The sequence below is a fragment of the Ranitomeya variabilis genome, chromosome 1, assembly GCF_051348905.1.
Source record: "Ranitomeya variabilis isolate aRanVar5 chromosome 1, aRanVar5.hap1, whole genome shotgun sequence".
Lineage (NCBI taxonomy): Eukaryota > Metazoa > Chordata > Amphibia > Anura > Dendrobatidae > Ranitomeya > Ranitomeya variabilis.
Genome location: NC_135232.1, coordinates 531,049,280 through 531,074,069, shown reverse-complemented (window position 1 = coordinate 531,074,069; position 24,790 = coordinate 531,049,280). Strand labels below are relative to the sequence as shown.

General features: G+C 44.2%; 1 protein-coding gene across 4 annotated transcripts in view; it reads right to left on the bottom strand.

The window, feature by feature from the left end:
• The window catches only part of LOC143766626 (NAD-dependent protein deacylase sirtuin-6-like), a 304,913-nt gene that overhangs the window by 240,786 nt on the left and 39,337 nt on the right, over nucleotides 1-24,790 (bottom strand). For 2 of the 4 annotated variants that reach the window (XM_077254435.1, XM_077254441.1), the window contains exon 2: nucleotides 8,557-8,684. The exons of 1 other annotated variant lie outside the window; for it this stretch is intronic. In XM_077254435.1, coding sequence (XP_077110550.1) covers nucleotides 8,557-8,684 — 128 coding nt within the window. Of the gene's footprint in view, nucleotides 1-8,556; nucleotides 8,685-24,301; nucleotides 24,568-24,790 lie in introns of those variants that run through there. One more of the 4 variants, XM_077254450.1, reaches the window with a different exon arrangement.

Genomic DNA, 24,790 nt, shown 5'->3' with positions numbered 1-24,790 from the left:
GATGATTTTTGTGTGTGGTGATGGGGTGGGGGGGCGGGATTGTGTGTGGTGATGGGGTGGGGGGGCGGGATTGTGTGTGGTGATGGGGTGGGGGGGCGGGATTGTGTGTGGTGATGGGGTGGGGGGGCGGGATTGTGTGTGGTGATGGGGTGGGGGGGCGGGATTGTGTGTGGTGATGGGGTGGGGGGGCGGGATTGTGTGTGGTGATGGGGTGGGGGGGCGGGATTGTGTGTGGTGATGGGGTGGGGGGGCGGGATTGTGTGTGGTGATGGGGTGGGGGGGCGGGATTGTGTGTGGTGATGGGGTGGGGGGGCGGGATTGTGTGTGGTGATGGGGTGGGGGGGCGGGATTGTGTGTGGTGATGGGGTGGGGGGGCGGAATTGTGTGTGGTGATGGGGTGGGGGGGCGGGATTGTGTGTGGTGATGGGGTGGGGGGGCGGAATTGTGTGTGGTGATGGGGTGGGGGGGCGGGATTGTGTGTGGTGATGGGTGGGGGGGCGGGATTGTGTGTGGTGATGGGGTGGGGGGGCGGGATTGTGTGGGGTGATGGGGTGGGGGGGCGGGATTGTGTGTGGTGATGGGGTGGGGGGCGGGATTGTGTGTGGTGATGGGGTGGGGGGGCGGGATTATGTGTGGTGATGGGGTGAGGGGGCGGGATTATGTGTGGTGATGGGGTGGGTGGGCGTAATGTGTGGTGATGGGGTGGGGGGGCGGTATTGTGTGTGGTAATTTTATCTGTGGTAATGGGGTGGGGGGCGGGATTATCTGGTAATTTTTTTATCTGTGGTAATGGGGTGGGGGGGCGGGATTATCTGTGGTAATGTGGTGGGGGGCGGGATTATGTGTGGTGATATGGTGGGGGGTGGGATTATGTGTGGTGATGTGGTGGGGGGGCGGGATTGTGTGGTAATGTGGTAGGGGGGCGGGATTGTGTGTGGTAATGTGGTGTGGGGCCGGATTATGTGTGGTGATATGGTGGGGGGTGGGATTGTGTGTGGTGATGTGGTGGGGGGGCGGGATTGTGTGGTAATGTGGTAGGGGGGCGGGATTGTGTGTGGTAATGTGGTGGGGGGCGGGATTATGTGTGGTAATGTGGGGGTGGGATTATGTGTGGTGATGTGGTGGGGGGGCGGGATTGTGTGGTGGGGGGCAGGATTGTGTGATGTGGTGGGGGCGGGATAATGTGTGGTAATGTGGTGGGGGCGGGATTATGTGTGGTGATGTGGTGGGAGGGCGGGATTGTGTGTGGTGATGTGGTGGGGGGGCGGGATTGTGTGTGGTGATGTGGTGCGGATTGTGTGTGGTAATGTGGTGGGGGCGGGATTGTGTGTGGTGATGTGGAGGGGCGGGATTGTGTGTGGTGATGTGGAGGGGCGGGATTGTGTGTGGTAATAGGGTGGGGGGCGGGATTGTGTGGTGATGTGGTGGGGGCGGAGCTACTGTGCAGGGGGCGGGATTAGCAAGTAATCACGATGCCTCACATATATAGATTTAAATACTTGACACTTTGAATGCTAGCACAAATTTCCACATTCATATGGTAGTTGCATTTTTTTTTTTAGCCATGCATTGTCGATAATGCTAAAACTATGTTGGTATGTTGTCCCAATGTTTCTGTGGTAAATTGTATAGCCATCCATTTCTTTAGTAGTGTCAATGATCCATACAGGGAGAGTTAGGAGTTTCACCACAGACACCATGAATCATGTTTGTCAGAACAATGTTGTGGAGCTGAGGGTGTGTTGTCTTGTCAGGAATTTCAGCCCATACAATGTTGCTTATCTCTTGTTCAGTTCTGATTTTCGAAATAGTCGTCAAGTATGATTAAAATATGTGCATGTGGCAGACCACACTTTTGAAACTCAATGACATGCACGATAGCACAGGCCTGTCCAAATAATCCATTGTTAATATCAGATAACAGGGATTCAAGTTTAATTTTAAAGACCCATGCAACCAAGTCTGGGCGATGTTCAACACGTTGCCACTGTTGTAAATTTTCAGTAATTTCCCTCCACTTAGGGTTGCACGTCATAGTGACAAAGATCAGGGCGACCATACTTGGTAACGATAGCCATAGCATCCTGGTAGCGCTGTTGCATATTTCATGGACTGCCTTCAAAAGATGATGGTAAAATGACAGTTGTTTCCAATTGGGATACCCTTTTGAATAGATTTGTTGAGTAAGTGTTCTTGAAGAAGGCAATGATCTTCTACTTTTAAAGCTTTTGGAAGCATTCTAATGTAATGTAGTCGATTAGCTTCGATTTTGACATATGCATCAACCAAATATTGCTTTGTTAGTTTGCACCATTTAGTAGTGGATTAAAATCCCTTCTCATGGATAATACTTAGCTGTAGTACTGTAGTTGGGTGATCCTTCGTGTACTATGTCCTTGGTGTTTTAGAGCGTCATGCCAGCTTTGTTCTCCATAGGGGCAAAAAAGATAAGATACATCAGCGCATCTAAATTGCTATGCACAATGCTGATGCTTTTGGAGCCAGATGATATTGTGGATCAGGTTTTAAAAGAATTACGATGTCTCTATGGAAGGGAGGCTCACCATCATTCTGAGAGACCACTGCCACTTCACTCACAGTTGGTTTATTGTATCGTCTGGGATCTTGAGACCTATCTTGTTTAATAGCCATTGTGGTGTTTGGCATGACAGTTCCATTTTGTAGAGCTTTGATCGTCTCTTGTTCTTCAACATCACGTAGCATTCGATAGTTGTGAAAGGATTTTTTGTTTGCATTAGCTCAGCAATAATGGTCATTAAAGTAGGATGGCATTTTTCATTCATTCATTCATTCATGCAGTCGTTGTTCATTAGCGTGGGTGGTATATAGTATGTAAAGTTGTGCTAATTTAGGTAGTACTTCGTCAGCTGGATGCAGTGTGCCTGTTTGATGATAGATCTGTCCATGAATTCTAAAACAGTATGGGCCATATCCAGGAGGTGGTGAAACACTTGCTCCCATGGACACAAATGCAAAAGAACTGTTGATAGAGCGACTATTGTCTATGAATTTTTTGCTGTATTCATGTTCTCCTGTCATCAACATGGAAATACAGTATTATGGGTAGATGGACTTTACTCTTCTGACAGCAGTGTGTAAACTTTTTATCCAGAGGCATCTCATTTGCAAAATGCAAAGCTTGGCAACTTTCACATACATGAGTCATGTCACCGCAGCTGTGTTCCTTAATTGTATTTTCATCTTCAGTAAAATATTGTTGTTGTAGTAGCAGTGGAGTAGTCAAAGAGTCAATGGGTCTTGTTTGCCGCCAAATGTCGATTAGTCATTTGTTTTGTAGTTGAAGTAGTGTGACCGTCTGGGCTTCAGCTTGTGGCTGCAGACAGTATGGTTCCGTATTGTGTAACAGTGGCATTGATGTAGCTACTGGAGATAGTTGCTGACAGCTCATGCGCCTTGAAGTGGTAGAATATGTGGTGTGGTGTTCAGATTGTGATGCGTCACCTTGTGGTTGTGGTAGAAATGTGTAAACGGAATGTGTATTGTGGCAGCGTTTTTTTTGGCGAATAGCCAATCTCATAGCTTTAGAGCGACACGACTCCTGAGAGAGACGTCTACATTTATATGCATCGTCTTTGTCCAGATGATGGTGTTTTTGTTGAGGAGTCTCATTAGCACGACGTTGCTGTTTACGTAGTGCCTGAGCCTTTTTTTTTTGTGTTGATTTTTTTATTTTTTATGAGGCGCCATGTTGGCGCTGCTGCGGGAGTCCAGGAGCAGTGATATGCAATGAAATATACAGGCGGTATGTGGGCCTGTTTGGAGAAGTGAGGAAGCTTTCTTGTGTGTAACAACCTGCACTTCAGTAAGTAGCACTGCTGTTGGATTCCTTCAGCAATGAATGCTAGTTGGACATGCGGTAGTTATATAGATTTGTAAAAAACAGGCGTGTATGAGGGGCTGGCGGAATTTACTGCTGCCTGAGGTAATAAAAAGAACGTATATATTGCTGTGGTACTGGATTCCTTTTTGCCATAATGTTGATGAGGCCAAAATGTTATTACATTTTTTTTTTTTTGAGGACAGTTAAAATGGCAAATCCATAAGCAGTGCATCAGTGGTATGAAGCATGTACATACCAGTAGTAGAGAGTACTTGTGTGTCTCAGATAGTAAACACAATTGTTATACAGTATGGGACTGTGGCGAATTTGCTGCTGGCTGAGGTAATAAAAATAACGTATATATTGGCGTGGTACTGGCTTTCTTTGTGCCGTAATGGGGATGAGGCCAAATATTTTTAGTTATGTTTTGTTGAGTACAGTTAAAATGGCAAATCCAGAAGCAGTGCCTCAGTGGTATAAACCAGTGTTTTTCAACCAGTGTGCCGCGGCACACTAGTGTGTCGCGGCACACTAGTGTGTCGCGACACATGGTCGGGTGTGCCGCGGGGAACGGGAGTCAGCTGTTCTCTGTGCCGACTGTCAAGCTGACAACCGGCACAGAGAAGCTGCAGCGCGCCGGCTCCCGGAGATCAATTGTACTCGCAGACATCTACCAGCTGCGAGTACAATTGAGGCTCTGACTGCCGGGTCAGAGCGACGCCAGCAGCGTGATCAAGTCATGTGATCACGCTGCTGACGTCACTATCCGGCGCGCAGGAGAAAGAAGAGACTTGGTGGTAAGTGCTCCTGTGCTGTGGAGCTGAAGACACCGAAGATTCAGCGTGGGGTGGGTTTATGGGGAGTATGTGGGGGGATTTATTAAGTGTGGGGGGATTTATTCAGTGTGGGGGGGGGATTTATTCAGTGTGTGGGGGGATTTATTCAGTGTGTGGGGGGATTTATTCAGTGTGTGTGGGGGATTTATTCAGTGTGTACGTGGGGGGGGCTGGAATTTATTTAGCATGTGTGGGGCAGGGTGCATTTATTCTGTGGAAGGGGATGGATTTATTCTATCGGAAGGGCAGTGGATATATTCTGTGGGGGTGAGTGGGGAGATGGGGGTGGACACAGTAGCGAGGGGAAAAATGTGTGCTGACAGTACTGGGAGCAACGGTGATGGGATGTGTGAGGACAGTATGGGGAGTCGGGGGAATGTGTGAGGGGGGAATGTGTGAGGAGGAAATATGGAGAGAGCAAAGGGGTATGTTAGCAGGGGGGGGGGATGTACAGGAGGAGGCTATTAGAAATGTGTGCAGACAGTATGGGGGGATGAAAGTGTGAGTGGACACATAATAGATACTGAGTAGTGTGAGGGTAACAGCCAGGAGGAGACAGTATGCCAAGTAGGAGGAGTGTAATGAAGGGGCACAGTAGAGAGACTGGGCTCTCTATGAGGGACACCGTATGAGAAGGCAGTGTGAAGTATGGAAAAGAGAGAGAGGGTAGTGTGGATGGCATGTACCATAAGAGGGACAGTGAGGGTCATATTATGTGCTGGGAATAAAGTGAGGGGCAATTATTTACTCAGAGGCTCAGCCTAGGGCAGATATTGTTATTCCGGAGCATTATAATAACACTGCTATCTTTAAGGGTGTTGTCGGGATGTGCTGCAGAAGACAGGAGAAGATGGAAGTCTGCAGAAACGAGCTCTGCCGGTGGATGAGAAGAGTCATCATGGCATCTGGACAAGGTGAAGATGAAAAGAAAGAGGCGACTCCACAAACAACGTCATCTATCAGGTACCTGGATGTAAATGTGTTTTTTTTGTGATACTAATTCTCATTTTTATTTGTTAGGAACATTAAAGGGGATGTCCAAGGTTGTGATGAGTCTGCAGTCATACTATGTGACTGCAGACTTCTGAATTCTCACAGTGCACACTGCTATCATAATTCTCTGATGTTGGTGATTTACATACATGCGGTCACGTGCTGACTAGACATGTGTGGCCTCATTCAATGAAAATGAATTGACTGAGGCCGGACACGTCTAGTTAGAATGTGACCAGAAGTATCCAAATCACATACTTGTGCTGTCATGACCGTCCACTCTGGCCACCGGCAAGGGAGAATCCTGAAAGTGTGCAGTGCTTGCGCTGTGAGAATTCAGAAGCCTGCAGTCACATAGAATGACTGCAGACTTTCATCTCAAACCTGGACGCACCATTTTGTGCCATTTTGGTTGGTGGTGTGCCTCGGGATTTTTTAAGTATAAAAAGTGTGCCGCGGCTCAAAAAAGGTTGAAAATCACTGGTATAAACTATGTACATACCAGTACCCTCCCTGACAGAAGTTATGTCGCTTATCCATGTTATGTAAATAAAAGCTTATAACCTGACGTTAAATTCATCCATTGGTTGTATAAATTATTCTTTTGAAAGCTGAAAACCTCCGAAATACTGTCTACTACACTGTCAGGGAGTGTAGTAGACAGTATTTTTGTGTCTCAGATAGTAGACAAAATTGATACACCAGTATGGGACTGTGGAAAAGTTTGTGCTGCTTGAGGTAATCAAAAATCGTAAGTAAGCAAGCTCGGGTACACCGCGCAGTTATGGCTGTTACTGGGAATAGCGGTGACATATCTGTCACTTGTGTAGGTGCAGTTCATGGCCGTAGGCTGTTCCTGCGGCTGCACAAGTAAAACAGACATCACCGCTATTCTTCACGCAGGCGCAGTAACAGCCACGTCGTTACCGCGCATGCGCGGGTAGAGCAGCTGGAGTGCGCAGTTGTGGATGTTACTGCGCATGGGCAGGAATAACGGTGACGTGAATTTCACTTGCACAGGCGCAAGTGACAAACGTAACCACTATTCCCACGGAGGCTTAAGAACGATGCGGCTGTTACTGTGCGTGGGAATAGCGTAGACGTGTATGTCACTTGCGCAGGCGCAAGTGACACTGCCACGGTGCCTTATAGGATTCGGGGACAGCGGCCGGAAGTCCTAACTGGCGATTATATACGTACAGTACAGCCCAAAAGTTTGGACACACCTTCTCATTTAAAGATTTTCCTGTATTTTCATGACTATGAAAATTGTACATTCACACTGAAGGCATCAAAACTACGAATTAACACATGTGGAATTATTTACTTAACAAAAAAGTGTGAAACAACTGAAAGTATGTCTTATATTCTAGGTTCTTCAAAGTAGCCACCTTTTGCTTTGATGACTGCTTTGCACACTCTTGGCATTCTCTTGATGACCTTTAAGAGGTAGTTACCGGGAATGGTTTTCACTTCACAGGTGTGCCCTGTCAGGTTTAATAAGTGGGATTTCTTGTCTTATAAATGGGGTTGGGACCATCAGTTGTGTGCAGAAGTCTGGTGGAAACACAGCTAATAGTCCTACTGAATAGACTGTTAGAATTTGTATTATGGCAAGAAAAAAGCAGCTAAGTAAAGAAAAACGAGTGGCCATCATTACTTTAAGAAATGAAGGTCAGTCAGTCCGAAAAATTGGGAAAACTTTGAAAGTGTCCCCAAGTGCAGTGGCAAAAACCTTCAAGCGCTACAAAGAAACTGGCTCACATGAGGACCGCCCCACGAAAGGAAGACCAAGAGTCACCTCGGCTTCTGAGGATGTTTATCCGAGTCATCAGCCTCAGAAATCGCAGGTTAACAGCAGCTCAGATTAGAGACCAGGTCAATGCCACACAGAGTTCTAGCAGCAGACACATCTCTACAACAACTGTTAAGAGGAGACTTTGTGCAGCAGGCCTTCATGATAAAATAGCTGCTAGGAAACCACTGCTAAGGACAGGCAACTAAGGACAGGCAACAAGCAGAAGAGACTTGTTTGGGCTAAAGAACACAATAAATGGACATTAGACCAGTGGAAATCTGTGCTTTGGTCTGAAGAGTCCAAATTTGAGATCTTTGGTTCCAACCACCGTGTCTTTGTGCGACTGTGAAGCATGCAGGAGGAGGTGTGATGATGTGGGGGTGCTTTGCTGGTGACACTGTTGGGGATTTATTCAAAATTGAAGGCATACTGAACCAGCATGGCTACCACAGCATCTTGCAGCGGCATGCTATTCCATCCGGTTTGCGTCTAGTTGGACCATCATTTATTTTTCAACAGGACAATGACCCCAAACACACCTCCAGGCTGTGTAAGGGCTATTTGACCAAGAAGGAGAGTGATGGGATGCTGCGCCAGATGACCTGGCCTCCACAGTCACCAGACCTGAACCCAATAGAGATGGTTTGGGGTGAGCTGGACCGCAAAGTGAAGGCAAGTGCTAAGCATCTCTGGGAACTCCTTCAAGATTGTTGGAAGACCATTAAAGGTGACTGCCTCTTGAAGCTCATCAAGAAAATGCCAAGAGTGTGCAAAGCAGTCATCAAAGCAAAAGGTGGCTACTTTGAAGAACTTAGAATATAAGACATAATTTCAGTTGTTTCACACTTTTTTGTTAAGTATATAATTCCACATGTGTTCATTCATAGTTTTGATGCCTTCAGTGTGAATGTACAATTTTCATAGTCATGAAAATACAGAAAAATCTTTAAATGAGGTGTGTCCAAACTTTTGGTCTGTACTGTAGATACCTGCATACATATCACAACCATAAAAGTCATAAGATTAACTGAAAAGAAATGATATATTCAAACATAATAATCTCAAACCTAAAATCAGGAATTCCACATGAAGTGCTTATTCCAGCTCCTGTGTGAATAACAACCTTTGAAGCTTTCCGAATCATTTCAGCAAGGTCCACCACTTTTTTACGCAACTCTTCTGCAGTGTCAAAAATCTAGAAAATGGCAAATATTGAAACATTAGACTTTGGAAGCGAAGCAACTATTTTCTCCAATTTTCCCATCTCTACAAGTGGACAGCTATAATATTTGCGGCATTAATATTTTTCAAATCACTAATTTAAGACACAAATGAATTACCTGCACTTATTACAGTACTTTTCGGACTATAAGACACTTTTTTCCTCCAAAAATGTTGGAGGAAAATGGGGGGTGTGTCTTATAGCTGTGAGGTGAGGCGGGGAAGTGGCAGATCACAGGGGGCAGGAGCCGGCGGGGCTGTGGCTAACTCATGTGCCAGCTGCTGAAGAGAAATGAATATTCACTGAATTCCACGGTCATTGGAATGGAGGGCAGTGAATATTCATTTCTGTTTAAAAGCGGACATGCTGTTAGCCTCAGCAGCCAGTTTTGTGCAGCTGCCAGGCATTCGCGTGTGCCCGCTACTTTAGGCAATGAATATTCATTTCCTTTAGTGGCAGCACACGTGAACGCCCAGCAGCTGCAGGAAGCTGACGGCTGCAGCTAACACTGTGCCTGCTGTTAAAGAGCAATGAATATTCACTACTCTCCACACCGGGACTATTTTGATAGCTGTCCTCAGCTTGTAAGCACCGCTTGACATCCCTGTGTTGCGCTGCTTACAAGCATAAAGTGGCTGCTGGCATCAGAACAAGATGCTGTGAGGGAACGCAGGGAAGGTAAAAATAAAGTTTTGTTTGTTTTTCTGATGGGGTCATACACACCAGGATGGATATAGGGTCCCTGCATATCAGGATGAGGGGGCCATGCCTACAAGGCTAAGGATGAGGGGGCCATGCCTATCAGGATGGAGATGAGGGCGATCATATATATACACCAGGATAGGGGATATTAGTACAGAACTGACCACATTTTTTGCTTCAATTTTTTTTCTAATTTCCTCCCCTAAAACCTAGGTGTGTCTTATGGTCCAGTGCGTCTTAGTGCACGTGTACACGATCAGGAATGGCTCAGGATTTGACACCGGTGAAATCTGAACCAAATCTGCATTTGAAGTCACTGGCAGGTCACCTGCGCTTTTGCTGCATTTTTTACATGCGTTTTAATCTTTTTTTTTTTTTTATAGCGCTAACATATTCCGCAGCGCTTTACAGGTTTACAGGCACACATTATCACTGTCCCCGATGGGGCTCACAATCTAAATTCCCTATCAGTATGTCTTTGGAATGTGGGAGGAAACCGGAGTACCCGGAGGAAACCCACACAAACACGGAGAGAACATACAAACTCTTTACAGATGTTGTCCTTGGTGGGGTTTGAACCCAGGACTCCAGCGCTGCAAGGCTGCTGTGCTAACCACTGCGCCACCGTGCTGCCCCATTGCATGCGTTTTTTTGTCACTTGAAATAAAGCTTATTTAAAGTTGGCATCTGGGAAGGAAAAAAAAAGTGATTTCCTGTTTGCAGATATATTGGTATGCAAAGTGCCTCTTCAGAGAAAAAGCGGACTTGAACTCTATAGCGCCACCTGTTGGAAGTAGCGATCCTACCAGTCACAAACAAACCTTTAACAAGTCTTGCAATTTAGATAGACCAAAGGTTTTCCAAAACCAGGCTTCAAAAATTAAATGGGTTAGAACTTAAAACATCAATAGAACACAAGACAAACTAAGCATATTAATGCAAAGAAAGGATCAGAGAATTTTTTCAATAAAAACAACAATTTTTTATTAATGCAGATATATAAAATTTATTAAAACAGAGTAGCACTACCAAAAGCAGGATCATAAGGGGTTAACAGTATGTAAGCATGGCAAATTGTAAACAATAAGACAAGTCAGTGCTATTCAAATAAAGTGCACAGATAATCCAGAGAAGATAACAGCTGTGTAAAGGTACCGTCACACTCAGCGATGCTGCAGCGATATAGACACCGAGCCGATCGCTGGAGCGTCGCTGTTTAGGTCACTGTAGAGACGTCAAACACAGCAGCTCCACAACGATGCAGGAGCGATCCTGTGACGTAGCGGTGACTCACTTATCGTTCTCACAGGTCGTTAGCTCCATGTAAAACATTGCTGACATCGTTGCTCTTGCTGTCAAACATGACGATACACGCCGACCTGACGACCAAATAAAGTTCTGGACTTCTAGCTCCGACCAGCGATATCACAGCGGGATCCAGATCGCTGCTGCGTGTCAAACACAACGAGATCGCTATCCAGGACGCTGCAACGTCACGGATCGTTGTCGTTCTTGTTGTAAAGTTGCTGAGTGTGAAGGTACCTTAAGGCTGCTTTCACACATCAAGTGTTTGCCTTCAGGCACAATCTGGCGAATTTTGAAAAAAACGGATCCGTTGCAAATTGTGAAAAACTAATGCGACGGATCTGTTTTTTTGCCAAGTCCGAATATATACAGTACAGACCAAAAGTTTGGACACGCCTTCTCATTTAAAGATTTTTCTGTATTTTCATGACTGAAAATTGTACATTCACACTGAAGGCGTCAAAACTATGAATTAACACATGTGGAATTATATACTTAACAAAAAAGTGTGAAACAACTGAAAATATGTCTTATATTCTAGGTTCTTCAAAGTAGCCACCTTTTGCTTTGATGACTGCTTTGCACACTCTTGGCATTCTCTTGATGACCTTCAAGAGGTAGTCACCGGGAATGGTTTTCACTTCACAGGTGTGCCCAGTCAGGTTTAAAAAGTGGGATTTCTTGCCTTATAAATGGGGTTGGGAACATAAGTTGTGTTGTGCAGAAGTCTGGTGGATACACAGCTGATAGTCCTACCGAATAGACTAAGAATTTGCATTATGGCAAGAAAAAAGCAGCTAAATAAAGAAAAACGAGTGGCCATCATTACTTTATGAAATGAAGGTCAGTCAGTCCAAAAAATTGGGAAAACTTTGAAAGTGTCCCCAAGTGCAGTACCAAAAACCATCAAGCGCTTCAAACAAACTGGCTCACATGAGGACCGCCCCAGGAAAGGAAGACCAAGAGTCGCCTCTGCTTCTGAGGATAAGTTTATCCGTGTCACCAGCCTCAGAAATCCCAGGTTAACAGCAGCTCAGATTAGAGACCAGGCAATGCCACACAGAGTTCTAGCTGCAGACACATCTCTACAACAACTGTTAAGAGGAGACTTTGTGCAGCAGGCCTTCATTGTAAAATAGCTGCTAGGAAACCACTGATAAGGACAGGCAACAAGCAGAAGAGACTTATTTGGGCTAAAGAATACAAGAAGGAATGGACATTAGACCTGTGGAAATCTGTGCTTTGGTCTGATGAGTCCAAATTTGAGATCTTTGGTTCCAACCACCGTGTTTTTGTGCGACGCAGAAAAGGTGAACGGATGGTCTCTACATGCCTGGTTCCCACCGTGAAGCATGGAGGAGGAGGTGTGATGGTGTGGGGGTGCTTTGCTGGTGACACTGTTGGGGATTTATTTAAAATTGAAGGCATACTGAACTAGCACGGCTACCACAGCATCTTGCAGTGGCATGCTATTCCTTCCGGTTTGCGTTTAGTTGGACCATCATTTATTTTTCAACAGGACAATGACCCCAAACACACCTCCAGGCTGTGTAAAGGCTATTTGACCAAGAAGGAGAGTGATGGGGTGCTACGCCAGATGACCTGGCCTCCACAGTCACCAGACCTGAACCCAATCGAGATGGTTTGGGGTGAGCTGGACCGCAGAGTGAAGGTAAAAGGGCCAACAAGTGCTAAGCATCTCTGGGAACTCCTTCTTCAAGATTGTTGGAAGACCATTAAAGGTGACTGCCTCTTGAAGCTCATCAAGAGAATGCCAAGAGTGTGCAAAGCAGTCATCAAAGCAAAAGGTGGCTACTTTGAAGAACCTAGCATATAAGACATATTTTCAGTTGTTTCACACTTTTTTGTTAATTAAATAATTCCACATTTGTTAACCCATAGTTTTGATGCCTTCAGTGTGAATTTACAATCTTCATAGTCATGAAAATACAGAAAAATCTTTAAATGAGAAGGTGTGTCCAAACTTTTGGTCTGTACTGTATGTATGTATATATATATTTTTTTGGACCCAGAGATAGAGTTTGGAGACAGAGAGCGAGAGAGAGAGAGATGCATGATTTGCATAAATGGAATCGGTCGCCCGATTCCATTATTTCACCTCGCGTTTCATCAGTTTTTCGACGGATCCGTCGATGTCCGTTTTTTTTGCAGGACAGAAAGAACTTTCCTATGTATGTTTTCTCCGGCCGCCGGAAACATTTTTTTCTACGGATCCGGATGAAACGTGAGGCCATTCTGCGCTAATACAAGTCTATGAGAAAAAAACAGATCCGGCAGCAACTTTTGACGGATGTTTTTTTTTCAAAATTCACCAGAAGGCAAAAACCTGATGTGTGAAAGCAGCCTAACCCTGAATAACACATAAAGGGTTAAATGTAGAACAGCACAATGAAATAAGAGGCTGCAATATATGCAAGAGGTGTTGAAAAGCATTTTTTTCCCACAACTAATCGCAATATCCATAATAATGGAAGTTATGCTCATCGCAACCTCCGATCCTCACAAGATTTCCTTCTCTACTCCCCTCTTATCTCCTCTTCCCACAATCGTATACAAGATTTCTCTCGCGTATCACCCCTACTCTGGAACCCTCTACCACAACACATCAGACACTCGCCTAGCATCGAAACCTTCAAAAAGAACCTGAAGACAAACCTCTTCCGACAAGCCTACAACCTGCAGTAACCACTGATCGACCAAACCACTGCATGACCAGCTCTATCCTCGCCTACTGTATTCTCACCCATCCCTTGTAGATTGTGAGTCTTCGCGGGCAGGGTCCTCTCTCCTCCTGTACCAGTTATGACTTGTATTGTTTAAGATTATTGTACTTGTTTTTATTATGTATACCCCTCCTCACATGTAAAGCGCCATGGAATAAATGGCGCTATAACAATAAATAATAATAATAATAATGTGAGGTGGAAGATATGCTAGAGACAAAGCAGCATCAATTAAAATGTAAATAGTGCACGGGAGATGCATGCTGTGCAATATGACAATGTGTATAAATAACCAAATACGTGTCTGCGAATTGATATACTGATTTGGCTTTTATCCTAAGTCATATTGCACGACTCGTTAAAGGGTTGATTGTGACTTGTAGGATCGTTACTCCCAAAAGGTGGCGCTATAGCGTTCAAGTCCTCTTTTTCTCTGAAGAGGCAATTTGCATATTAAATTTCTCAGAGGAGCATTGCACGGCGAATTAGACTCCTTACCTTGACAAGCCAGAGCTGGTATGTCACTCTCCACAAGGAGAAACCTTACCCCCAATATATCTGAGGTCTAAGGAGTATGTTCCCACGGTCATTAAATGCTGCGTGCTGGACATTGTGTACATCTGCAGCATCCAACCTGCAGCGTCCAGCTGTTACAGAATAGTGAATGGAATTTCAAGAAATCCCATGCTCACTGTGTGCACCAATGCCCGCGGCTCACCCACAGAGACGGACATGTGGCACGTCTTTCCAGACGGCAGCATGTCAATTTATATTACAACATAAGAACATGGAGCACATCAACCACCAAAGAATACGTTGTATTTAAAAATGTATATTTTTAATAGTAGCACAAAGATCATGAAAAACAATTCACAACATATCACAAAACAATTTTGGTCAACAACAGAGCTATTCAAATCTGGTCAGAAGGTATACCAATAATAATGGTGTCACCCCACAGGCATAAATACGGTGAGCAACCATCCCAGAACCAAATCCTATACGGAGATATACATATCACATGTCAGTGCAGTTTCATCATATAAAGAGTAGTTAAATAGTTATAGTTATTATTAAGGTTGAAGGAAGACTAAGTCCATGTAGTTCAACCCATAGCCTAACCTAACATGCCCTAACACGTTGATCCAGAGGAAGGCAAAAAAACCCTTGTGGCAAAGAGTAAGCTCCACATTGGGGAAAAAAAATTCCTTCCCGACTCCACATACGGCAGTCAGACTAGTTCCCTGGATCAACGCCCTATCAAGGAATCTAGTATATATAATCTGTAACATTATACTTTTCCAGAAAGGTATCCAGTCTCCTCTTAAATTTAAGTAATGAATCACTCATTACAACATTATACGGCAGAGAGTTCCATAGTCTCACTGCTCTTACAGTAAAGAACACGCATCTGTTATGCTTAAACCTTCTTTCCTCCAGACGTAGAGGATGCCCCCTTGTCCCTGTCTCAGGTCTATGATAAAAAAGATCATCAGAAAGGTCCTTGTACTGTCCCCTCATATATTTATACATTAAAATAAGATCACCCCTTAGCCTTCGTTTTTCCAAACTAAATAGCCCCAAGTGTAATTACCTATCTTGGTATTGCAGACCCCCCCAGTCCTCTAATAACCTTGGTCGCTCTTCTCTGCACCCGCTCCAGTTCAGCTGTGTCTTTCTTATACACCGGAGACCAGAACTGTGCACAGTATTCTAAGTGTGGTCGCACTAGTGACTTGTATAGAGGTAAAATTATGTTCTCCTCATGAGCATCTATGCCTCTTTTAATGCATCCCATTATTTTATTTGCCTTTGGAGCAGCTGCCTGACACAGGCCACTGAATATGAGTTTGTCATCCACACATACGCCCCCAGGTCTTTTTCATTGACTGTTTTGCCCAGAGTTTTAGAATTAAGCACATAGTTATACATCTTATTACTTCTGCCCAAGTGCATGACCTTACATTTATCCCCATTAAAGCTCATTTGCCATTTATCAGCCCAAGTTTCTAGTTTACATAAATCATCCTGTAATATAAAATTGTCCTCCCCTGTATTGATTACCCTGCAGAATTTAGTGTCATCTACAAATATTGAAATTCCACTCTGTATGCCCCCTAGAAGATCATTAATAAATATGTTAAAATGAAGAGGGCCCAATACTGACCCCTGTGGTACCCCACTGCTAACCGCGACCCAGTCCGAGTGTGCTCCATTAATAACCACCCTTTGTTTCCTATCCCTGAGCCAGGTTTTAACCCACTTACACATATTTTCCCCTATCCCCATTATTCTCATTTTATGTACCAACCTTTTGTGTGGCACCGTATCAAAAGCTTTTGAAAAGTCCATATACACTACGTCCACTGGGTTCCCTTGGTCCAGTCCGGAACTTACCTCTTCATAGAAATTGATCAGATTAGTCTGACAGGAACGGTCCCTTGTAAACCCGTGCTGATACTGGGTCATGAGGTTATTCCTCTTCAGATACTCCAGTATAGCATCCCTTAGAATGCCCTCCAGGATTTTACCCACAGTAGAGGTTAAGCTTACTGGCCTATAATTTCCGAGTTCAGTTTTTGTCCCCTTTTTGAATATTGGCACCACATTTGCTATACGCCAGTCCTGTGGTACAGACCCTGTTATTATGGAGTCTTTAAAGATTAAAAATAATGGTCTATCAATGACTGTACTTAATTCCTGCAGTACTCGGGGGTGTATCCCATCAGGGCCCGGAGATTTGTCAATTTTAGTGATTTTAAGATGCCGCTGTACTTCCTCCTGGGTTAAGCAGGTGACATTTAATGGGGAATTTTTGTTTTCACTGATCATATTGTCTGCCATAGAATTTTTTTTGTGTAAATACTGATTGAAAAAAAGTCATTTAGCATATTGGCTTTTCCCTCATCCTCATCCACCATTTCACCCAGACTATTTTTAAGGGGGGCAACAATATCATTTTTTAGTTTCTTACTATTTATGTAGTTAAAGAATATTTTGGGATTATTTTTACTCTCTCTGGCAATGAGTCTCTCTGTCTCAATCTTTGCTGCCTTGATTTGCTTTTTACAGAATTTATTTAATTTTCGGTATTTATTTAATGCCTCCTCACTACCTACTTCCTTTAATTCTCTAAATGCTTTCTTTTTGTCACTTATTGCGCCCCTTACAGCTCTATTTAGCCATATTGGTTTCCTCCTATTTCTAGTATGTTTATTCCCATACGGTATATATTGTACACAGGTCCTATCCAGGATGCTAATACACGTCTCCCATTTTCTTTGTGCATTTTTATGTCTCAGGATATCGTCCCAGTTAATTGCACCAAGATCATCTCTCATCCGTTGAAAATTTGCCCTCCTGAAGTTTAGTATCCTTGTAACCCCTCTACTACACATCTTATTAACCCCTTTACCCCAAAGGCTGGTTTGAACGTTAATGACCGGGCCAATTTTTACTATTCTGACCACTGTCCCTTTATGAGGTTATAACTCAGGAACGCTTCAACGGATCCCAGTGATTTTGACATTGTTTTCTCGCTCGTGACATTTTGTACTTCATGTTAGTGGTAAAATTTCTTTGATATTACCTGCATTTATTTGTGGAAAAAAAACGGAAATTTGGCGAAAATTTTGAACATTTTGCAATTTTCCAACTTTGAATTTTTATGCCCTTAAATCACAGAGATATGTCACACAAAATACTAAATAAGTAACATTTCCCACATGTCTACTTTACATCAGCGCAATTTTGGAAAAAAAAATTTGTTTTGTTAGGGAGTTATAAGGGTTAAAAGTTGACCAGCAATTTCTAATTTTTAAAACACCATTTTTTTTTTTTTTAGGGACATCACATTTGAAGTCACTTTGAGGGGTCTATATGATAGAAAATAACCAAGTGCAATAAAAACTGCACCCCTCAAGGTGCTCAAAACCACATTCAAGAAGTTTATTAACCGTTCAGGTGTTTCACAGGAATTTTTGGAATGTTTTAAAAAAAAAAAAAAAAAAAAAAATGAACATTTAACTTTTTTACAAATAATTTACTTTAGCTCTAATTTGTTTTATTTTACCAAGGGTAACAGGAGAGATTAGACCCCAAAAGTTGTTGTACAATTTGTTCTGAGTATGCCGATACCCCATATGTGGGGGTAAACCACTGTTTGGGCGCATGGCAGAGCTCAGAAGGGAAGGAGTGCCATTTGACTTTTCAATGCAAAATTGACTGGAATTGAGATAGGACGCCATGTCGCGTGTGGAGAGCCCCTGATGTGCCTAAACATTGAAACCCCCCACAAGTGACACCATTTTGGAAAGTAGACCCCCTAAGGAACTTATCTAGATGTGTGGTGAGCATTATGACCCACCAAGTGCTTCACAGAAGTAGATAATGTAGAGCTGTAAAAATAAAAAAATCATATTTTTTCACAATAATGATCTTTTCGCCCCCAATTTTTTATTTTCCCCAAGGGTAACAGAAGGAATTGGACCCCAAAAGTTGTTGTGCAAGTTGTCTTGAGTACGATGATACCCCATGTCACGGGGTCCTTCTCCGCTACCACACAATCAACAGAGCCAGCGAAGAGTGAACAATCCCAAGACCTTTATTTAGGCAGCAATACAAAAGGTCCATATACGATCCACCACACAAAGGATAAAATAGTCCAGAACACGAATTCAGTTCGGTAACAGGATAAAAGTCCAACAATCCAGCAGAGGATAGCATACTCTTCTTTCTCTCCGAGATGCTGTGAATACATCATCATTCCACATAGGACTGCTCTGTGTCTCATCTCCCTGATATTTTGAAAGTCTCCCTCCTCATTCACATTTCAGGAGGGGGAAGGTCAATATGTCATTAGTATATTAGCAAACAATACAGTACTGTGGGGGCTGACAGATGGCAGCAACAGCCATTCATCAATTAGCAAATAACTCCTTCTACAAGAGAACACCATGAAAATAAGTAAAATAGAAATATACACAAAAATGATACTCACATAGCATATCACACCATCACACCCCATATGTGGGAGAAAACTACTGTTTGGGCGCATGGCAGAGCTCGCAAGGCAAGGAGCGCCGTTTGGAATTTAGACTTAGATGGAATGGTCTGCAGGCGTCACATTGTGTTCGCAGAGCCCCTGATGTACCCAAACAGTAGAAACCCCTCACAAGTGACCCCATATTGCAAACTAGACCCCCCCAAGGAACTTATCTAGATGTGTTCTGAGAACTTTGAACCCCCAAGTGTTTCACTACAGTTTATAACACAGAGCCGTGAAAATACAAATTATTTTTTTTCCACAAACATTTTTTAGCCCCCAGTTTTGTATTTTCCCAAGGGTAACAGGAGAAATTGAGCCCCAAAAGTTGTTGTAAAATTTGTCCTGAGTACGCTGATACCCCATATGTGGGGGTAAACCACTGTTTGGGCGCATGGCAGAGCTCAGAATGGAAGGAGCGCTGTTTGGAATGCAGACTTAGATGGAATGGTCTGCAGGCGTCACATTGCGTTTGCAGAGCCCCTGATGTACCCAAACAGTAGAACCCCTCACAAGTGACCCCATATTGCAAACTAGACCCCCCAAGGAACTTATCTAGATGTGTTCTGAGAACTTTGAACCCCCAAGTGTTTCACTACAGTTTATAACACAGAGCCGTGAAAATAAAAATTTTCTTTTCCACAAAAATTATTTTTCAGCCCCCGGTTTTGTATTTTTCCAAGGGTAACAGAAGAAATTGGAACCCAAAAGTTGTTGTCCAATTTGTCCTGAGTACGCTGATACCCCATATGTTGGGGTAAACCCCTGTTTGGGTGCACGGGAGAGCTCGGAAGAGAAGGAGCACTGTTTTACTTTTTCAACGCAAAATTGGCATCAGATGCCATGTCGCGTTTGGAGAGCCCCTGATGTGCCTAAACAGTGGATACCCCCCAATTCTAACTGAAACCCTAACCCAAACACACCTCTAACCCTAATCCCAACCGTAAATGTAATCCAAACCCTAACTTTAGCCCCAACCCTAACCGGAAAATGGAAATAAATACATTTTTTTAAATTTTATTATTTTTCCCTAACTAAGGGGGTGATGAAGGGGGGTTTGATTTACTTTTATAGTGGGTTTTTAGCGGATTTTTATGATTGGCAGCCGTCACACACTAAGGGTATGTGCACACGTTGCGGATTCTCTGCGGATCCGCAGCGTTTTTTGAGGTGCAGAAACGCTGCAGATCCGCAATTGATTTACAGTACAATGCAAATCAATGAGAAAAAAAAAATGCTGTGCACACTTTGCGGAAAATCCGCTGCAGAAACGCTGCGGTTTAAAAGAAGTAGCATGTCACCTTTTTTGTGAATCTGCAGCGTTTTTGTACCCACTCCATTATAGAAAACCGCAGGGGTAAAAACCGCAGCAAATCCGCAAAAACACACAAAAAAACGCTGCGGAAACGCACAAAAAACCGCAGGTGCGTTTTCTGCCATGAGACAGAATCCGCACCAGAAATTCCTAAGCCTAATCCGCAACGTGTGCACATACCCTACATACAAGAGACGCTTTTATTGCAAAAAATAGTTTTTGCGTCTCCACATTTTGAGAGCTATGATTTTTTCATATTTTGGTCCACAGAGTCATGTGAGGTTTTGTTTTTAGGGGGACGAGTTGACGTTTTTATTGGTACCATTTTCGGGCACGTGGCATTTTTTGATCGCTTTTTATTACGATTTTTGTGAGGTAGAATGAACAAAAATCAGCTATTCATGAATTTCTTTTGGGGGGGGACGCTTATACCGTTCCACATTTGGTAAAATTGATAAAGCAGTTTTATTCTTCGGGTCAGAACGATTACAGCGATACCTCCTTTATATTTTATGTTTTAGTGCTTTTATACGATAAAATCTATTTTATATAAAAAATAATTATTTTTGCATTGCTTTATTCTGAGGACTATAACTTTTTTACTTTTTCGTTGATAACGCTGTATGGCAACTCGTTTTTTTTGCAGGACAAGATTATGTTTTCTACGATACCGTGGTTATTTTATATCCGTCTTTTTGATTGCGTGTTATTCCACTTTTTGTTTGGAGGTATGAGGTTTTGTTTGGAGCGTCGTTTTTTGCCTCTTTTTACGGTGTTCACTGAAGGGGTTAACTAGTGGGACAGTTTTATAGGTCGGGTCGTTATGTTGCGTTGCTCCAAGGGTCTCAGGGAAGCACGCAGGGAGCCCCCCTCCCTGCGTGATGCTTCCCTATGCCGCCGGAAAGCTGCCATCATGTTTGATCGCAGTGTTCCAGGGGTTAATGTGCCAGGAGCGATCCGTGACCGCTCCTGGCACATAGTGCCGGATGTCAGCTATAATAATCAGCTGACACCCGGCGGCGATCGGCCGCGCTTCCCCCGTGAGCGCGGCCGATCGACTATGACGTACTATCCCATCACTGGGAATTAAGTCCCAGGTCACCTCGACGGGATAGTACATCATATGGGATTAAGGGGTTAAAAAAAATTTTTTTCCATAAACTACTGATTTTTCTTTTTCATTTTTTTTCTTGTGTTTCTTCTAACTTTTTCCCTTTTTACCTTCTCTACTTTTATAATAGTACCCTTTACACAAGCCTCATACAATACATGTGTAAAAGCACCACTTAGGCTGCTTTCACACTAGCGTCGGTACGGGGCCGTCGCGCTGCGTCGGCCTGACGTACCAACACATGCTGTGAAGAAAATGCCTGACGTTGGCAGCAGAAGCAGTCTTAAGACGCTTCCGCTGCTTCATTGTAAGGTCCGGTGAGGAGGGGGCGGTCTCGATGCACCAAAAAACGTTACATGTAACTTTTTTTGTGGCGGCAGTGCGCCAAAACACGACGCAACCGTCACACGACGGTTGCGACGTGTCGCAATGCGTCGCTAATAGAAGTCTATGGAGAAAAAACGCATCCTGCAGACAACTTTGCAGGATGCATTTTTTATCCACAACGACGCATTGCGACATGCAGTGCACGACGCTAGTGTGAAAGTAGCCTTACACACACATCTCCCCAGTGTTTTGAACAATAAAATTAAAATTGTCCTTTGGTCAACATGACCCGACATATACTCCTTGACTCAGACACAAAATCAGGCAGTGAGGAAGATCACATATTTTACGATTTCTCTTTCTACTCATCTAATGAGAAGACTCTGCACCCAGGCATGCCCTGTAACAATTAATCCTTTATGGACTCCACCCCCCTAAAATTACACAGGTCTACAAAAAAATATTTTTTGTAATCATCGCGGGTGACTTTGTACTTTTCTGAATTCTCTTTTTGTCCTGATTTTAAAAATGCATTTAGTTTTTCTGTAGCACGTATAGCTTCCACGGAGCAGTATCATTATTACAAGATATAGGAAACATACTGGCGACACTTAAGGTATCTTCACACTAAGCGACTTTGCAGCGAGAACGACGACGATCCGTGACGTTGCAGCGTCCTGAATAGCGATCTCGTTGTGTTTGACACGCAGCAGCGATCTGGATCCCGCTGTGATATCGCTGGTCGGAGCTAGAAGTCCAGAACTTTATTTTGTCGCTGATCACCCGCTGTCCATCGCTGGATCGGCATGTGTGACGCCGATCCAGCGATGTGTTCACTTGTAACCAGGGTAAACATCGGGTTACTAAGTGCAGGGCCGCGCTTAGTAAACCGATATTTACCCTGGTCACCATTGTAAAAGTTAAAAAAAAAAAAAAAACAGTACATACTCACATTCTGATGTCTGTCACGTCCCCCGGCGTCCACAGGGTTACGCGCTGCTGCGCAGAGCTTCCTGCACGGACTGTGTCAGCGCCGACCGTAAAGCAGAGCACAGCTGTGACGTCACCGCTGTGCTCTGCTTTACTGCCGGCGCTGACACATTCAGTGCAGGAAGCTCTGAGCAGCAGCGCGTAACCCTGTGGACGCCGGGGAACGTGACAAACATCAGAATGTGAGTATGTACTGTTTTTGTTTTTTTTTTACTTTTACAATGGTAACCAGGGTAAATATCGGGTTACTAAGCGCGGCCCTGCACTTAGTAACCCGATGTTTACCCTGGTTACCCGGGTGCTGCAGGGGGACTTCGGCATCGTTGAAGACAGTTTCAACGATGCTGAAGTCGTTCCCCTGATCGTTGGTCGCTGGAGAGACCTGTCTGTGTGACAGCTCCCCAGCAACCACACAACGACTTACCAACGATCACGGCTAGGTCGTATCGCTGGTCGTGATCGTTGGTAAGTCGTTTAGTGTAACGGTACCTTAAGAAAACTATAATCTACATATCAGAAAAAAAATGCTTCACCTTAGAAAACAATTTTTATTGAGCCAAAATAATTACACATGCAAATAGAAATCAAAACATGAGCAGAAATTATAAGTGCTTGACATTAGACTGTCGTTGATACGATTTTTCAGGGTTGTCCCTATATACCGTATTTTTCCGACTATAAGATGCACTTTTTCCCCATAAAAATTCTGAGGAAAATGGGGGGTGCGTCTTATAGTTGGAATGCAGGCTTACCGGCAGTGTGGCGGCGGCAGAGGTGCGGGGATGATGAGGCGCGATGAGCGGTATGGCGTGAGCAGGGTCCCTTCCACAGGTGAGGTGACGCCGCGGCCCGGTATCCAAGGAGAGCAGCAGAGCTGGGTGAGTCACAGCTTTCTCAGTGGCGACGGCCATCTTCCTGAGGCCGCGCATGCGCAGATTGAGTTTTCTGCTTTCTGGCGGCGGCCATTTTCCCGAAGCAGAGTTCGCAGATTGAAATCTCAGCTTCAGGAAAATGGCCGCCGCGATCTCCATCTGCGCATGCGCGGCCTCCCGCGGCCATTTTCCTGAAGCCCTGGGAAGCAGAGTACTCAATCTGCGCACGCGTGGCCTCAGGAAGATGGCCGCCGCCACCGAGAAACTGATGATTAACACAGCTCTGCTGCTCACCTTGGATACCGGGCCGCGGCGTCACCTCAACTGAGGAAGTGACCGCACATCTGCCGCCGCCACAGCACTGCCGCAACCCCCCCCATGGACACCAGGCCATGGCATCACCCACCTAAGCAGAAAGGGACCCTGCTCAGGTGCACGCCGTACCGCCCACCGCGCCTCAGCATCACCGCACCTCTGCTGACACCATGCCTCCTGTGACCCTGCTCTGCCACCGTCTGCCCTCAGGTAAGAGATCTTAAATTCGGACAATAAGACGGACCCCCATCTTATAAAAGATCTTTTTTTCTGCAATTTTCACCCCACATTTCAGTAATAACATACTTTGACATCAACATGAAGATTCTTCTGTTTCAACCTAGATGCAAGTTCAGCTTTATCTTTTGACAATGAAAGGTCTCTAATGAGATCATTTAATTCATGTTGAGTAAAGCGTTCAAGCTGCTCGGCTGCTCCATCAGGAGACTTGAGGTCTTCATGTCTTCGCCAGTAGCTTCAGCTCCATAGTCGTCATAGTTCATATTCTACTTCATTTTAATCCAATCCAGACAACGGTGGTACAGGAACTGGCAAGATACCATCATGTGGAACTGGCCTAATTGCAGATTCAAGTTCAGGGTAATTAATCTTAGGTTTGTTCTTTGTAGAAAAGTCCTTCATTTTAACATAACAAAAGTAGCAGTCATCACTATGATTTTTGGGTTCTCTCCAAATCATGGGAAGAGCAAATGGCATAGCCACTTTCCTAATATTCAACCAGTCAAAGACCATTTGAACAACTTGAGCATATCACATGAGGGTCCCAACTTTTGTCTTGATCACCAGGTGAACATTTAAAGTACATTTGGTACATCTTTTTAATATCATGAGTGATTGAACGTACTTGGCCTTTTGGTGTAAAAGAACCACACACAGCAGAATCTGTTCGGATGATTGATATACTGTTGGGGCACTTTTCTCCTTTAAATCAGATCAAACAGTAGAGTAAGTTCAGCTCAATGGTGGTTCAAACAAAAAAAAAAAAAGAAATGCGATGAGCCAACTGACTATATGTAGTTATTTCCTCAGAGATGAGAGAGGCAGCTTGTATTTAGAACTGATTTTAGTGGAGGTAATCTGGTAGATAACTATATACAGTTGTGAGGTAAACGGGTCAGCCTATTCCTTACAGATGAACATTTGCAGATAGGCAGTTTCTCAGTGTCATATTGCTGCTTTGCAGGTTCTCTCTCTGTGGAGACCCTCACTCAGTTACACCTCGGTGGCTGAGCTGTTTTCTTCCCTCTGAGGCAACTTGCCCTCCCAGAAATGCAGTGAAAATCCTCTCACAATGGCGGCTGTCCGCTGCCTTCCCTTCTATCTACCTGTGGCA